This window comes from Brassica napus, chromosome A5, assembly GCF_020379485.1.
Source record: "Brassica napus cultivar Da-Ae chromosome A5, Da-Ae, whole genome shotgun sequence".
Classification (NCBI taxonomy): Eukaryota; Viridiplantae; Streptophyta; class Magnoliopsida; order Brassicales; family Brassicaceae; genus Brassica; species Brassica napus.
Window position 1 is genome coordinate 12,970,190 of NC_063438.1, and position 16,591 is coordinate 12,986,780.

The following is a 16,591-nucleotide window of genomic DNA, read 5'->3' on the forward strand; positions in this document are numbered from 1 at the left end:
ACTGCCCTACGAGATCGTCACCGACAACGGGTCACAGTTCATGTCAGGCAACTTTAAGGAATTCTGTAGCAAGTGGAACATTCGGCTAAGCCCGTCCACTCCACGTTACCCGCAAGGTAATGGCCAAGCCGAATCCTCCAACAAACTCATCATCGACGGCATTAAAAAGCGTCTAGACCTCAAAAAAGGTCACTGGGCTGACGAACTCGACGGAGTCCTATGGAGCCATCGCACGACTCCACGAGGATCGACTAAATCGACACCCTTCTCTCTCGCTTACGGTGTTGAAGCCATGGCTCCTGCAGAAGTTAACGTTTCAAGCCTCAGACGTTCCAAAATGCCTCAATACGTCGAGCTAAACAAGGAGATGCTACTCGACGCCCTCGATGAGATAGAAGAACGGAGAGATCAAGCCCTACTGCGCATCCAGAATTACCAACATCAGATTGAGAGCTACTATAACAAAAAGGTCCGGGCCCGACCTTTAGAACTCGGTGATCTCGTCATGCGCAAAGTGTTTGAAAACACTAAAGAGCTTAACGCCGGTAAACTCGGCGCCAGGTGGGAAGGACCTTACAAAATCATCAAAGTTGTTAAACCTGGCGTATACCGGCTTCAAACCTCGCGCGGAGAAGAAGTCCCGCGATCATGGAACTCAATGCATCTACGACGTTTCTACTCGTAGAAGTATTTACGCCTAAAAAAAAAAAAAAAAAAAAAAAAAAAAAAAAAAAAAAACCGAGTAGATGCACCCCCGTGGTCACTTCTACTCGACCGAGTAAATGCGCCCCTCACGGCCACTTTTACTCGGGAGAAAAACGAACTACGGATGGCTTGATCCTCAACCGAGGTACGTAGGCAGCCTTAACAGGTCCAGCTGTAACAAAAAAAAAAACAGAGTAGATGCACCCCCGTAGTCACTTCTACTCGACCGAGTAAATGCGCCACTCACAGTCACTTTTACTCGGGAAAAACGAACTACGAATGGCTTGATCCTCAACCGAGGTACGTAGGCAGCCTTAACAGGTCCAGCTGTAACAAAAACAAAGTCAAAACCTTACCTAGGTCTCAATTGAATAAACAATGACTTTCACATCGTGGTTCCCGTGCCTCCAGCAGAGGATACGCGGACACTCACACTCCTTTGCTCGCAGCTATGTCCTGATCAGACACTTGGCTCCAGGACCTTAACAGTCACGGTTCACCTATGCCTAAGCATTGAACCGACTAAACAGAGTGAATCTTTGCCTTTTCTCGACTAAAATGTAACGGCCTAGCTACCCGGTTGCTTAATTGTCACTGAGGAAACGGACAGAAGGACCTTTCACTCTTATACTCAATTCTTTGTTATCGACTTTTGGACAACTCCAAAACGAAACATGATGACAGCCGAGTAAAACCAATTACCGGTTCATCACTTGTCTATTTGCAAAAATTAAGAATATGAAAATCTGATGTTTCAAAACACAACAGATAAGTAAAATCGCTTAAGGGTTGCAAATACTGACAAGAAACACAAAATGGAAAGAGTTCTAAAAGTACAACAACAAGGTCTATCAAGACCACCGATGAAAGCATCCTAAATATAACATACAACAAGATCAGACCACAACATCTTGGTCGTCTCTACTCGGGTCGAGCGCTTCGGTCGTTTCCCGTTCAACGACTTGATCACCAAGGCCTTCAACCGGAGCAGGAGGGTCGGAAACTGGCAGGATCGGGTCCACCTCTTCAGCAAGCGCCGGCGATGACCTGGTCTCCTCCTCGCCCACTTCGTCCCCTTCTCGCTCCTCAGATGAAGAAACTAAGACCGGATCTTCAGCGGCTACATCCCCCGTGTCTGTTTGAATCGCGTCCCCGGTCTCCTCGGGGTCGCTCCCGTCAAGGCGCTCCTCGATGGTATTTCCTTCGGGAACGACGGTACGCTCCGATAAAGCAGAAGTAATGTCAACCATCGGCTCATCGATCGGATCTTCAGTCGCCTCGCGGGAAGTGATCAACTGGGAGGCAGACTCGTGGCCAATCAGACCAACATTAGATCCATACGGGTCAAGTACCCCCATAAGCTCTTCATTCACAAATCGAGAAGGAAGGTTGAGAGGAGAGAGAGCAAAGTCATCATCAGAGAACGGCTCGAGGTAAAGATTGGCGACTTCAGCTTCATACATCTTCTCCTGCTCCGAGAAGATGTTGATCATACTCGGCGGAATCGCCACCCCGCTATCTCTAATCATCTCGAGACACTTTTTGGTTCCTGAAGCCTGCCCGTATAGGTTCTTGGCCTTCTCTCGCGCCATGACGCGATCCAGATAGCCCTTCACTTTACCTATACAGCGAGTAGACTTGTCCGCCATAGCCGTCTGGACCTTGATCCTCTCACGGGTGACCTCCTGAACCCTAGAATCCCTCAGACGTTGCCTCTCTTTGACCAGCGTCCCGACGACAGCGTCCCTCTCTTCCTCGAGTTCAGCCTTCTCCTTCTCGAGGGAAGCGACCAATCGCTCTAAGCGGGTTTTCTCGCGGAGAGCGTCCTTCTTCGCAAGACGGTCAGACTTCAGCTTGTCCTCCAACTCCTCAAATTTAACTCGGAGGACCTCTTTCTCTTTGGCCGCTTTGTCGCCGGCCTTTTTGTTCTCAGCGCGTAACCTCTCGATTACGCTCAATCTTGTCCGTGCGAGTTTATCCGAGGCGCCCAGCTGGACCATCGTCTGCTTCAGGGTGCTGTCGTACTTCTCCACGAGGTAATTCATGCTCCCGTCGCTCTGCGTGAAGCATTAAAAACTTAGAAAAATTTTAAGGAAGAAAAAGGGAAATAGGAGAAAAGCGAGTTTACCCGTCTGCCCGCCATAGCCGCGTCAATATACTCCTTTTTGAAGTATAAGTCCTCGACCGGCGGCAACTCCTTGGTCCCACCACGGATCTGGCGAGTCAGTTCAGCACACCGAAGTGGATTCAGGACCAACGGAGTCGCCTCATCGTAAAGGAACTCTACGCGGTCCGGAAAACGAACTCCTCCTCCCGTCTTCCGCGGAAGCGAACCTCCGCTTCCCGCACCGGTCTCCCTCGCAGAAGACGAAGGGGCTCCTTTACTCGACGGAGATTCACCCCGAGATCCATCTCCGACTTCGGTAGCCGTTTCTCCACTTCTGGAAGGAATCTCGGGAGCCGAAGTCCCATCGTCTTCCGCGGCTTTCTTCTTCGACTTCTTCTTGGGACGCTCCTCAGGCGATCCCCGAGTAGAACCGGCTGGATCGTCTCTTTCCGCATCATCATCCCTTGCGGCAGCTGAGGTTTCCCTAGCCTCAACAGAAGCCTCCTCGCGAGACCTTTTCTTGCTCCCTTTTTTCTTCTTCTTCTTAGCCGCGGCTTCAGCGACATTGGCAGCAGATGGCGCCACTTCCAAAGGGACACTCCCGTCCTTGGCTTTGGCCTTGTTGACCTTGTTGGTTTTCTTCTTTGGGGAACTCTGAGCTGGCGGCTCGGAGTTCGCATCTCCGTCTACGGGAACAGGCCTGGCCTCCGAGGCGCCGGCAGAAGACGGTGTCGTCGAGAGCATTTGAAGCTTCCCTTTCAACAGGGCACTTAAGTCGGGAACTCCCTCCATCTTTCTAGCTTGGTTAAGGAGTTTTTGTTGCTTCCGAGTAAATAGGGAGAGACGTGATTTGCGGGGACCGAGTACACAAGGAAGTCTCGATTCCCAATCAACTATATAAGAAAGAGAAATCAGACACGGAGACTATAAAAAAGGTTCAAGAGCATCTCTCTAGGGTAAACGGCAACTTTACCTCTGGCGATCCTAGCTTGTTGCCGACGTATCCACTCCCGACTAAGATCCGGCCACCTGAGATGACTGTGCGTCGCGATCAGTTGAGCAGTTTCGAAGAATTTCTCTGGATAAGCAATTGTATTGGGATGACGAACTGCAAAAGAAAAGGGGAACATCAGAACCATCGACCAGAATACGAGTAAACAGACAAATTTCTACCAAGTTGCTGATTCCATAAAACGCGATAATCGTCCCCCGGCGGCTCCTCGAAGGCATGCTCGTCGGACTTAATGAAGAAGTAAGCGCGTTGCCAATCCTGCGTCTTGTTGGGATGACCAGTCAAAACGTTGTAACTCGCTCTCATCTTTACCGAGAAGATCCCGTTAGGCTCCGCCTTCGTGAAAGTCAGCTCCTCAAACACCCTCACGCTCATCGAAACATCCATCTCCGCTGCCATAACCATCAACATGACGGCTATGCGCAGCGACCCGTTCAGCAGCTGAGAAATGGCAATATCCCGACGAAATGCGTAAGACGTGATCAGTCTGGGGATTGGGAACCAGAGCTTCGTCTGATCCTTGAAGTAAGATTCATACACGCACTGGTAACCAACCGGTGGCGACCACGGCCGCTGATCGGTTGACGGAATGAGGAAGGTGACTCCAGCGCCACCACTCTCTCTTAGCAATCTCTTCACGGTCTCGTTGGAAGAACAGGAACTGAAAACGTTCCCCCACGATTGAACTCGCGGGTCGCGTAACGCTTCGGGAGGCAGCGAAGGTAGTTCTTCGAAAATCCCACCAGGGTGATATATCACAGGACGACAGTCTACTTCGTAGAACGGAACACTTCTCGGAGCAGGGAGACGGCCTGACTGGTCGATACGACCCCTCCGACGAGCCCGTCTCCTAGGTCTTACGACAAGGCTAGGCGCTTCAGAACCACTCGCCTCTCTATCCTCGTCCTCAACGTTTTCTTCGATTTCTTCGCGAAACTGTCTATGGGCATCAGCGACCAGAAGGCGCTGGGAAAGGCTCATGTTCTCCGTATCCCGCAGAGCATCACGATGGATTATGTCGAAATCCTCCAACGGACCCCCGTCCGCATCCCTAGCCGGGCTTGGCGAAGTAGCTATATCTTTCCCTTTTTCCTCGCGCGATAGCCGATTCCCTGAAGCCATATCTCTTCTACTCGGGGGGACGACTAAACCAGCTAGGTCGCTAGCAAAAAACCCTATGCTACGGAAGGCTTATCTAGAGAGAGAAAATAAAAGTAGAGAGAAGGGAGAGAAAGTGGAATACCTGAGCTTGCAGAGAAGAATGACGAAAGCAAAGGAGAGGCGCCTATTTATAGCAAAAACGAGGCGCATCCTTCGAAGCGTCATCATTAGGTCTACAAAGGCCTAAATGGGCTTCAAAGGCCGCCTAAATGCCCAAAAACCTACTCGCGACGGTTCGGTTTCTCGCCAAAACCGGTTTTCAATCAAGAAACCGGACCGAAATTAATCTCCGGTTCTAGCCCGAACCAATTCGACAGAGTTAACCATCCAAAGACCGCCTGGACTCCTAATCCGAGAAGTTTACCTCCCGAGTAAAACACAACGCATCGTGAGAAGACGTAACGCGGAGCGACTAGACGCGGCACGCGACTAAAACCATACACCAGTAAAACGACCTGTCGTCGGCATTAGGCCCTGTTATATGAGCGAACCTGACCCACAAATTCACTGAGACCGACAAGCCGCTCACAAGTGAACTGGGGGGGGGGACTTATTGTAGGAGATGGATTACATCCCTCTACAAGGCCCATCACATAACAGGCCCTAGCCCGACAAGGTCGATCAAGCTTAGTCGGCTTAGCGGCTAGAGACGTCAGCTCGACCTCAGAGTACTTTAAGCCGGTCAGCTAAGCCGATCAGCTATACTCGGCTTGGATGAAACAGTACTAAGGCCCACATACTCGGCCTTTGGGCGACGAGGCCCAAAGGATAGGCGCGATTAGGGCACCACGCAGAAGGGCACTATAAGAGAGAAGGAGGAGGCAACGAAAAGAGGACTTTTTGGACAAATCACACACTAAGCGGCTAGATTTAGGGTTTCCTAATCATCTCTTTGATCTTGTCGTTTAAACCTCTGATCTTGTCTCCTTACTTTCGATCAGTCTTGTAACCCACTGTGTTGATTCTAATAAAAACGTCTTTAGTCATCCCATTTTCTAAGTTATCATTCTAATCGACTGAATCCTGTACAAACAGTGAGTTCCATGCAGCCATGATTGGGCTTGGGAAGGAATGCACTGAAGAGAAATGTGCCGAGATGGTTAAAACCATTGATGCAGATGGCGATGGTTATCTGAGCTTCGAAGAGTTTATGGTTATGATAATCGGCGAATTTTAAGATATAAGTTATCTGCTTGCTTAGTAGTAATTGTGTTTAGTTATATAATAATTAGTAAAGCTTATTGATGTTTATTATCATCGGTTTAGAGGTTTCTCGACCGTACTTTTATCTTTATAAACAAATTCAAGTGCATGTTGTTGTATACTGCACTTAGTATTTTTCTAATATTTAGAGATTTGATTTTTTTTTTTGCAACTTACAAACTTAATTAGGTGATTAGTCTGCGCATTCATTCAATACTTTTTAATATTTAAAGATTTTGATTTGCTTATACTGCAACTTACAAATTTAACTAGGTGATTCGTCCATGCATACATAATACTTTTCTAATATTTGAAGATTTGATTTTTTTCATATATGTATACTAATTTATATATATTTTATGACAACAGTGAATTATATTTAATTATATATGTAATTATATTTTATATGTGAAATATTATTTTTTTCAAAAATTAAAGTTTATTTTTAAATATAAATTTAATTTTTGGATATAAATATAATTTTCATTTGATTGAATTAAAATATATTTTGGATTCAAAATCAAATCAAGTTTTAAATCATTTTTAGCAATCCCATTATAATTTAATGGCTACGTATTTTGGACTAAAGTTTTCTAGCATAACATTTTTACAAGAGAGACAAATAGAAAAAGACAAAAGAGAACAAAAGAGATCAATCTGTGTGTCTGAAGAGGCTACTGGATACTAACAATTAGCGAGAGAATCTGAGGAAAATGGGAGGGGGAGATGATGTGGGTTCGCCAGTCGTAGTCGGTGCTCTGATTCTGGATGTTCACGCAAAGCCTTCTTCAACCGCACCAATCTCCGGAACCACCGTCCCAGGCCAGGTTGGGTTCTCATAAGTCAATGATTTTGCGAACCTCAAGGTGTTGTTTTTGCTTCTTATGTTTTTTTTTTTTTTTGTTTTGTAAAAGGTGTTGTTTGCACCTGGTGGGGTAGGCAGAAATGTAGCTGAATGCATCTTCAAGCTTGGAATAAGACCCTTCATGATTGGTGCTTTGGGGATCGATGGCCCAGGTCTGTTTCAACACTCTTCTCTTCATTGAACTCTTTCTTCTGAGAGCTTAATATGGCTTCTTTTCACAGCCAATGTATTGTTGAAAGACTGGAAGCTCTCTACTGAAGGTTAGATTAAATAAGCAAATCGATTGATGCATGATTTAGTTGAAAAGTCTTTTGAGCTATCCAGGAATCTTGAGACGTGAAGACATCACTACTCCCATTGTATCTCTTGTATATGACATTCACGGAGAAGTTGCTGCTGGCGTTGCTGGTGTGGATGCTGTTGTACGTATCTTCTCATTCTCAGCCAGTTATGACTTTATCGTTCGTTTTACAATGTTTCCTCTGGCAGGAGAAGTTTCTGACACCTGAGTGGATCCAGCGGTTTGAACCAAACATAAGCTCCGCTCCTGTCCTTGTGATTGATGCCAATCTTAGCGCTCTTGCTTTGGAAGCATCTTGCAAATGTACTTCTTAATACTTCCTCCGTTTGATTGTCTCTCTTCCTAACGATCATTTTTTTTCTTGAAGTGGCTGCAGAATTCAATGTTCCTGTCTGGTTTGAGCCCGTGTCTGTCACAAAGTCCCAGAGAATCGCCTCAATCGCCAAGTATGTAAGTGTTATGTATCCACACTCGCCAATGTTTACTTGAAATCAAAAGAGGATTTAAGTTTTGTTTTCTGAATAGGTAACTGTAGTATCTCCAAACCAACACGAGCTCATAGCAATGGCCAACGCTCTCTGCGCAAGGAACATGTTCAAAACCCTTAAACCAGAAGTCAACAAGCTTTTACCACAAGATGTTTTCTGTGCGTTGAGGCCAGCTATTTTGGTTCTTCTTGAAAGTGGTATTAAAGTTGTTATTGTAACACTTGGCTCCAATGGAGCTCTCCTATGCTCAAAGGGTAATCCCAATAAGGCTCTCAACATAAACAGAAAGTTTAGTGGAGAGATTTTCAGAAGGGTACAACTTATATGTTCACCGAACCGGTTTTCTGAACCGGGATTGAAGCACGGCTCGAGTCTTTTTGCGATGCATTTCCCAACCGTACCAGCCAAAGTCAAGAAGCTTACTGGTGCAGGGGATTGCCTAGTAGGCGGTACCGTTGCGTCGCTGAGCGATGGTTTAGATCTGTTCCAGAGTTTAGCGGTTGGCATTGCTTCTGCTAAAGCTGCCGTCGAGTCAGAAGATAATGTGCCTCCTGAGTTCAACCTCGATCTTCTTACTGGTATGGACTAACAATTCTTGTCTGAATTATGTTTTGTAGTTTCGGTTTAGCTCACCATATATTTTGGGTTTGTGTTGGGTCTGAGCCGGTTTACACTTTTGGATACAGATGATGCGGAGTTGGTTTACAGTGGCGCCAGGATGTTGTTGGCTCATCAGTCAATGCTGTGAAGAATGATCTTGTTTCTTCTTTATTTGGCTTGGTTTTTGTTTATTGTTTGTGTACTATTCCATCTAATAGATAAACTTAGACCATTTGTTTAGTAGGACTGCACCAGGTAATAACAGAGAAACCGCTCTGTTTCTCGTTAGTATATATTATTACTAAAATCAGTTTATGAGAGATCATTTTTTTTCATGTCTTTGTAGTAACACTAACACGTTAAGTAATTCTGTTCTCACATCCAACCATTGATGGTTATAAAAATAGTCATATTAGAAAACGGGTGTTAAATAAAAACCAGAATTTAAACGGTTTTGAATTTGGAGGGTTGCCGTGAGTGCATCTGGAGGGTTGCGATGAGTAAGGCCTCATTTTGGTGGTGTTTTGGTTGAACTTCTTTCTAGGAGTGAGTAGACGTTTATGATTGCGTGGATTAAGTAGTGGTCCCTCCTGCCGGGTTATGAAGTTCTAGGTTCTTGGACGGTATCGTTTGGCGTGCATAGACAGCATCGATAAGTCGTGGTGTGGGTGCAAGAGGTGGAGGTTATCGGCTGGCGGGCTTTGGGCAGCAGCGGTAAATCCTGATCATTGACATGTGCCTAGCTTTGAAGTCTGCTGAATTGAGTTGTTTCATGCTCGTGTGTAGTAGTTAATCGTGTTTACAAGTTATTGGTACGGTTTAAGTTTCGTAAGTCCCCTCTAATGTGGGTTTTAGTATGTTGTTTTAGTTTTTATGATGTGTATCCATAAGCTGCCCCAACGTGGATTTCAGTGGCCGCCTCCTGTGGGTTCTTGGTTCTGGGGCTATTTCGTTATGCCGCCAGCTTTTGTATGAATATTGGTATTTTCTTTATGAATGAATTTCAATTTGAGAAAAAAAAAACGGTTTTGAATTTGGTATATTTAATCTAGTACAGTTTTTAATATAAAAGTGACACATCGGAAGAAACAGTTTTTTACGTCATTGTTGGACTTGGACCCAAATCCATTACAAAGGAGTTGGGAATATTTATCGGCCTAACTCACATATATCTGGAACGCGAGGAGGAAGAGCATAAGATGACCGTGGGACCTCGGCTGCAGAGAAGACCGATGTTTTTGCGCCGGCCCTGGTCATTCTTCTATTATGACATACAGTGGAGAAGTGGCTTTTGTTTTTGCACTGCTTATTACTCTCTCCTTTTTAGAAAAATATATATATTTTTTTTTTTGGTAAAATGTTAAAATATTATTACCAATTTTCATTTTTGACAGAAGATACATAGAAAACAAGTAGCAGAAAAAAAACAAAACAAACGTAGCCACTATGCAGCAACAAAGGAACGAACCGAAAACAGCACAAACCCAAACGAGTAAGCAGTTTAAAAGCGAGACGATACCGGACCTACCAACCACAAGTACTAGATGAGAAACACGATGGTTGCCGCGAGCTACCGAGAGAAGGGCGACCTCAAACCCTGATTGCAACAGTTCCTACAGCTTCCAAAGAGAACCCAGAGCTTACCCGAGAGAAGACCCGAGCCCGAACCCAAAGTAGGCCAGAGAAATAGAGACCACCGGCGGTACGAGGAGAAGCCGTAATCCGACGATGCCGTCGTTCAGTATCTTGCGCCGGAGATTACCGCCTCCATTGCAGTCCACTGGGACCGTATACACCCGTCTAACTGTAACCTCACACGAGAGGACAGATCGAAAGACGGACAACCCTCCGGAGGAAACAAATCCGAAGCCACACTCGGAACCCGAAGCCTAACTATCACACCACGAACCAAATCGAGCAGTTAACCGCTCTCTAGTCACAAACACTATGCTGCTGAGATTATTTGAGCAGAGCCGGAGACGGGCAGACCACAACCGCTGACACCATTTCGATCTGAAGAGTGAGGTAGATCCGAAGCTAACACGAAGCTGAGCTAAACCGGAGCTAAACCCTCTCCAACGCGCTGCCACCAGAACCCGGGGAACAGACTGACCCACTACCACCGGAGATCTTACGCGCTGCCACCATGGAGAACACAAAAGCGACACTTCAAACAAAACAGAGAGAACCGAGATACCTGAACCGGCGGACTCAGAGCTCCAACTCCACACGCAGTCTCGCACGCCCCCAGACGCCACACCGGAGGAAAACGGGACCGACGAAGAGCTTGACAGCGCTGCACGCGTCTTCACGCTCGGAGTAGCTGACCTAACGCAGGAAAACCGCCGGTAACTCGTCGTCAGAGCCAGAGTGACCACGACGCTGGAGGAGACCGTCCTCAAGCCGCCTCAGCCGCCATAAGCCCTAGATCTGAGAATAGAGCGACCAGATCTGAAGCGCAAATCAACTACACCCTCAGCCGCAGATAACAGAGACAAACAAGGAGAACACCGAGAAGGAGAATAGAGGAGAAGCCGAGGTCCGGCGGCCGCGAATGGAGGTGGCGGCCGCCGGAAAACACGTTCGAAACCCTAGTTGTCGCAGAAGAGAGAGGTTGGAGAGATAGGGTAGAGAGAGCTTTTCAACTCTCTTTTTTACCGAAGCTGTCTTTATTTGTTTAATTTTTTAAGCCGTCAATTTTTAGAAAAATATATGTTTTAGGTTTTTCACATTTATTAAGAAAAATATCAAATTTTTTTTTCCAATGCATTATTTTACATTATCAACTATTCTCTACAACTTTTGACCAATAAAATATTTATAAACATTAATTATTATGTTTTTGAAATTTACAATTTGCAATTAATTTATATATTAAAATGTAAAATATATATCTTTTTGAAACAATTTTTTTCTCTAAAATATGGATTTTTTTGAAACGGAAAGAATACTAAACATAGTTAAATTATGAAGGTCTCATAATCTCACTCTTTACTGGCTGTTTTGTAAAGAGAAGTCAATATCTTCTCTCATCAAACTATCATTTGTAGTGTTTTAAAAATCGGACCGATTTGATGGTTAAACCGAGTTTGACCATGAATTGATTATATAGTCGGGTTGGATGTAATAACTGGTTTGACCACGAATCCGTCACATGAAAATTGGGTTAATTAGATAGTCTACGTTTGGTTTAATTACTCGTTATATTCTGACTTTTTCTAAGATTCAAACCCACCAAAGCAAAAGAAGTCGAAAAAGAAAACACAAGATTCAAGCCCACCAAATCTACTTGCATATAACACATAGATACACACATATAATATTAAAATATTAAATTCTACAGATAACAAACAAACAAAGAAAGATAGACTCCCAATAAAGGCGCAATTAAAAACCGGTCAGAAATACACCAACTGTGAGAGTGAAGTTATTGCTCAACCACTTCCTCTAACTCATAACTGCAATCTCCAGACTTCACCACCGATACACAGAGACTTTTATTAACCTCAATACGTTTTTCTCAATCTTCAAATAGACACTCACATTCCTCATCTTCCTCATTCACCATTCCCGTTTCATCTTTATTTGTAAGGGTAATATTAATACACATATGGCTGCAGCTGCTGATCATGTGGTGATAGTGGAAGAAGGACGGCAAGCCACCGCAGAGCATCCATCGGCAGGACCGGTTTATCGATGTAAATACGCTAAAGATGGCCTCCTCGATCTTCCTGCTGATCTTGATTCTCCTTGGCAGCTATTTAGGTATGGATTTTGACACCCTTTACGATTGTAAAGTAATTAATTGTTGGTCCAGTGCTGATTAATTGTGCTAAGCAATAAAAATTCAGGTGTGATAAATGTTAAATACTGTTTATTGCATTAATATAAGCTGTTTAACTAAAAGTACATATATCAAGAAAAATAGTTTTTCAAAACTTATAACTGAACTTTATAAAGTAAGTATCGTTTAATTAATCATACAAAAAAATTAGAATATATTTGATTACACAATATCCAAAAATGTAAAAGTTACATAGAAATATGAAACCAATTTATAATAAAAATATATATATTTCTGTATAATTTACATTACAGAACAGCAGAAGTGTATGTTTTCTAGGGTATACTGTATACATAATAACAGAACTTGTCTTGCTTCTTGTATGTATTATTGTTCCAGTGAGGCTGTGAAGCAATATCCGAATGAGCAAATGTTAGGCCGGCGCGTAACGGTTGATTCTAAGGTAAAAGAAAAGCTATATAACATTTTAGTGTTGACCACTAAATAACTTCATTTCAATTTATTCTGTCAACAAACTTATATCATTTTTGATGTGTTTCATATCATTTGAAATAATGTGTATATAGGTCGGTCCATACACATGGATCACATATAGGGAAGCTCACGATGCTGCATTGCGGATTGGATCAGCAATCAGAAGCCGAGGCGTTAATCCGGTACCTTCCTATCTCCTATAATAATGTTTTCGTTCCAATCAATCATGTATATAGATCAACCGGAAGTTATAGGCGAAACCATAGTTTGTCTAAACTCTTTTCTTTTTTTTTGTGGATTAGGGAAACTGTTGTGGAATATACGGATCTAATTGTCCAGAATGGATTATCGCTATGGAGGTATAACAAAACTTTTGGCTTGATTCATAATTATAAAATCTTGGGTTTAAATATTTTGTCCTCTATCATAGAGTATCTCTAATCAGTTATATTGCAGGCCTGCATGAGCCAAGGGATAACTTATGTACCTTTATACGACAGTTTAGGTGAGTTACCTGGACATATATTACATATAATCAATACTAGTACAAGATTTATCTGAAAATTAATTAGGCTTAACCTAATCCAATTTTTTATATGGATGAAACAGGTGTAAACGCTGTAGAGTTCATCATCAACCATGCCGAGGTTTCGCTGGTATTCGTTCAAGAGAAGGCACTTTCCTCCGTAAGTCCATTTTTGGTCGAATCAGTCATGCTATAGATTCCATTATACGTTTCTTATTATACAAGAAAATGTTATTTTTTCTTCTTCTAATTTATTCTTGGGAGCTTTTGTGCAGATCTTAGCATGCCGCAAGGGATGTTCTTCGAATTTGAAGAGTAAGTTAGATGGTTTTAATGGAAAAAAAAATCAGTGATCCGATGTAAAATTCATTCTAATATGTTGTTTGAACCAATGATTTTTTCGGGTGTAATTGAACCAATGATTTTATCTTCTCTTTCAGCTATTGTGAGCTTTGGTGAAGTCTCGACTACTCAAAAGGAAGAAGCTGAGAACCAATGTGTTTCGTTATTTTCTTGGCATGAGTTCTTACTAATGGTTAGTCTGTTTTTATTTATTCCAAAGATTCAACTTTTTGTGGGTCTTTGACTAGTAACCAGGTTATTATGTTTTCAGGGAAACTCGGATGAGACAACACTTCCTCGTAAGCAAAAAACAGACATATGCACAATAATGTACACAAGCGGGACGACGGGAGAGCCCAAAGGTGTAATCTTAAGCAATGCAGCGATTATGGTCGAAGTTTTATCCATTGATAAAATGCTTCAAGTCACCGATCGATCGGTAAATTTTTCTTTTTAAGAATACCATACATTTGTGATGTCCGTTACTTCGTTTCGTTGTCCCTAGCATAGAGACAAACAATACGTTTTGTCGTTCGTTTTATACTATCATTAGAGATTAGAGCTATATTTAAGGGAATGACATTTTATTTATATTTTTGGAATTTTGTAGTGTGACACAAGTGATGTGTTTTTCTCGTACTTGCCATTAGCACATTGTTATGATCAAGTCATGGAGATCTACTTTTTATCAAGAGGCTCCTCTGTTGGATACTGGCGTGGCGTAAGCAAATTTATTCTTTAAAAGTTTAAACCCCTTTATTTTATTACTTTTCACAAAATTGCTCTCTTATATTTGTTTCTAGGACATTCGGTACTTGATGGATGATGTTCATGCACTGAAACCAACTGTGTTTTGCGGTGTTCCACGAGTTTACGACAAACTCTATGCTGGTAATAGATTTGATCAATTCAAAAATCTTGTTCTCTTTTTTTTTTAAAGTAAGAATTTAAAGAAATTATTTTGTGAGTTTAGGTGTAATGCAAAAAATCTCAGCTGGTGGTTTGATACGCAAGAAACTCTTCGATTTCGCTTATAACTAGTGAGTTCTCTCGGTTTCTTCAAATAAGAACAATGGGACTTCTTCGGAATATATGAATCTGAATCTGAATCTGTGTCATCATCTTGTGAGTACAGTAAATTGGGGAATATGAGAAAAGGATTGTCTCAAGAAGAAGCTTCTCCTCGTCTAGACAGACTTATGTTCGATAAGGTTAGTGTGACGCAGGAAAACAGAAGATTACTAAAAAAATGAAGATTACATTACAGTGTTTATATATTTATGCTTCTGAAATAGTATATAGAGTTTATCTTGGATAAAAATATGTAATAGACTTACAAAATTTTGGAATTGAAATTGTCAGATAAAAGATGCATTAGGAGGAAGAGCTCATATGTTGTTATCAGGTGCAGCACCTTTACCTCGTCATGTAGAGGAGTTCTTGAGAATCATCCCTGCCTCTAATCTCTCTCAAGGTTATGGTAAGTCTACATATATAAACGGATATTTTAGTATACTCAATGTCTTTATTGGTTTCGGCTAAACCTACTTCAATTACGGTAATGTGACAGGATTGACTGAGAGCTGTGGAGGGAGCTTCACGACTTTAGCAGGAGTATTTTCTATGGTGGGGACAGTGGGTGTGCCAATGCCTACGGTGGAGGCAAGGCTAGTTTCTGTACCAGAGATGGGTTATGAAGCTTTTTCCGGGGATGTGGCTAGAGGAGAGATTTGTCTTAGAGGAAATTCAATGTTCTCTGGTTACCACAAAAGACAAGACCTAACTAATCAAGTCGTGATCAATGGATGGTTCCACACAGGTATTGTTGATCTTTTTTTATTTTTTATTTTTTCTTAACTCAGAACTCATAAGCAGTTAACTTTTTGACTTTTTAAACTCAGAACTCATAAGCAGTTAACTTTTTTTATGTTTGTAGGAGATATTGGGGAATGGCAAGAAGATGGATCGATGAAGATCATAGATAGGAAGAAGAACATCTTCAAGTTGTCTCAAGGTGAATATGTTGCTGTCGAAAACCTCGAGAATACTTACTCAAGATGCCCTCTCATTGCTCAGGTATGTATTTAGTGATATATCTAAGTTAAAACAACATTTCTTCAATACAATAATTATAGTATGTGTTATCTAATAATATTATCTACCAATAATGTGATAGATATGGATCTATGGAAACAGCTTCGAGTCTTTTCTGGTAGCAGTAGTTGTACCCGAGAGAAAGGCTATTGAAGATTGGGCTAAACTTAATAACCAATCATCTCCCAATGATTTTGAATCTCTATGTCAAAATCTCAAAGCTCAAAAATACTTCTTGGATGAGCTTAACTCTACCGCAAAGCAATACCAAGTACGTATACTTTTTTACCCAATTTTAAATTTTGAAATGATTTATTACTTTTAGTAATGTTTTTCTTTTAATGTACTTGTAGCTTAAAGGGTTTGAAATGTTAAAAGCGGTTCATTTGGAACCAAATCTTTTCGATATTGAAAGAGATCTTATAACTCCAACTTTCAAGTTGAAAAGGCCACAGCTCCTCAAACATTACAAGGTGACCCTTTCTCTACTCAATTTCTTCTTTTGTGTTAGGTCCGATTGATTTTTTTGCCATTAATTTACGTTTGCGTTTCCATGTTACGTGTAAATGCATACGTAAACGAAAACATAACAAATCGGGACTTAATGCACATAATATGGATCACCAGAATCAGATTTGTGATCTATGCAAATGTACTAATGACTCTGGACATGTCCTGCATATTAATTGTTTACTAACACAACTAAACTTTGTTTATTTCAGAGCATAATTGATCAACTTTACACCGAAGCAAAGGCGTCCAGAGCATAGAACCGGACGGCTATTCATTTTCCGATGTTTTTTTAGTTGTATGATATGTCAACATTGTATTCGAATCCTCTTATCATATATTATTCATATGATACACTTTACATTATATATTGTTATAAGAAAATTTTAAAAGTAAAA

General features: G+C 42.1%; 3 protein-coding genes across 3 annotated transcripts; 2 read left to right on the forward strand and 1 right to left on the reverse strand.

Annotated features, from left to right (window-relative positions):
* Window positions 1–1,452: 1,452 nt before the first annotated feature.
* Window positions 1,453–4,946, reverse strand: LOC106369570 (meiosis-specific protein ASY2-like). The gene is made up of 4 exons (XM_048779014.1): window positions 3,986–4,946; window positions 3,786–3,920; window positions 2,834–3,705; window positions 1,453–2,762 (listed from the first exon to the last, which is right to left on the reverse strand). The coding sequence occupies exons 1-4, from the start codon at window positions 4,944–4,946 to the stop codon at window positions 1,602–1,604; spliced, it is 3,129 nt and encodes a 1,042-aa protein (XP_048634971.1). The 3' UTR covers window positions 1,453–1,601.
* A 1,836-nt stretch (window positions 4,947–6,782) lies between these two features.
* Window positions 6,783–9,454, forward strand: LOC125609227. The gene is made up of 8 exons (XM_048780371.1): window positions 6,783–7,015; window positions 7,103–7,205; window positions 7,275–7,313; window positions 7,378–7,475; window positions 7,543–7,657; window positions 7,722–7,804; window positions 7,880–8,420; window positions 8,529–9,454. Exons 1-8 carry the CDS (start codon window positions 6,902–6,904, stop codon window positions 8,588–8,590), a joined length of 1,155 nt encoding a protein of 384 aa, XP_048636328.1. The 5' UTR covers window positions 6,783–6,901; the 3' UTR covers window positions 8,591–9,454.
* A 2,544-nt stretch (window positions 9,455–11,998) lies between these two features.
* On the forward strand, window positions 11,999–16,591 carry LOC106451557 (long chain acyl-CoA synthetase 2). The gene is given in 19 exon segments (NM_001315918.1): window positions 11,999–12,207; window positions 12,626–12,689; window positions 12,814–12,903; window positions 13,024–13,080; window positions 13,178–13,226; window positions 13,331–13,407; window positions 13,523–13,562; window positions 13,688–13,782; window positions 13,861–14,028; window positions 14,200–14,310; window positions 14,393–14,480; window positions 14,563–14,629; window positions 14,725–14,800; window positions 14,952–15,069; window positions 15,160–15,408; window positions 15,526–15,665; window positions 15,766–15,954; window positions 16,037–16,156; window positions 16,406–16,591. Coding segments are annotated over 19 exon segments (2,001 nt in total). The 5' UTR covers window positions 11,999–12,052; the 3' UTR covers window positions 16,454–16,591.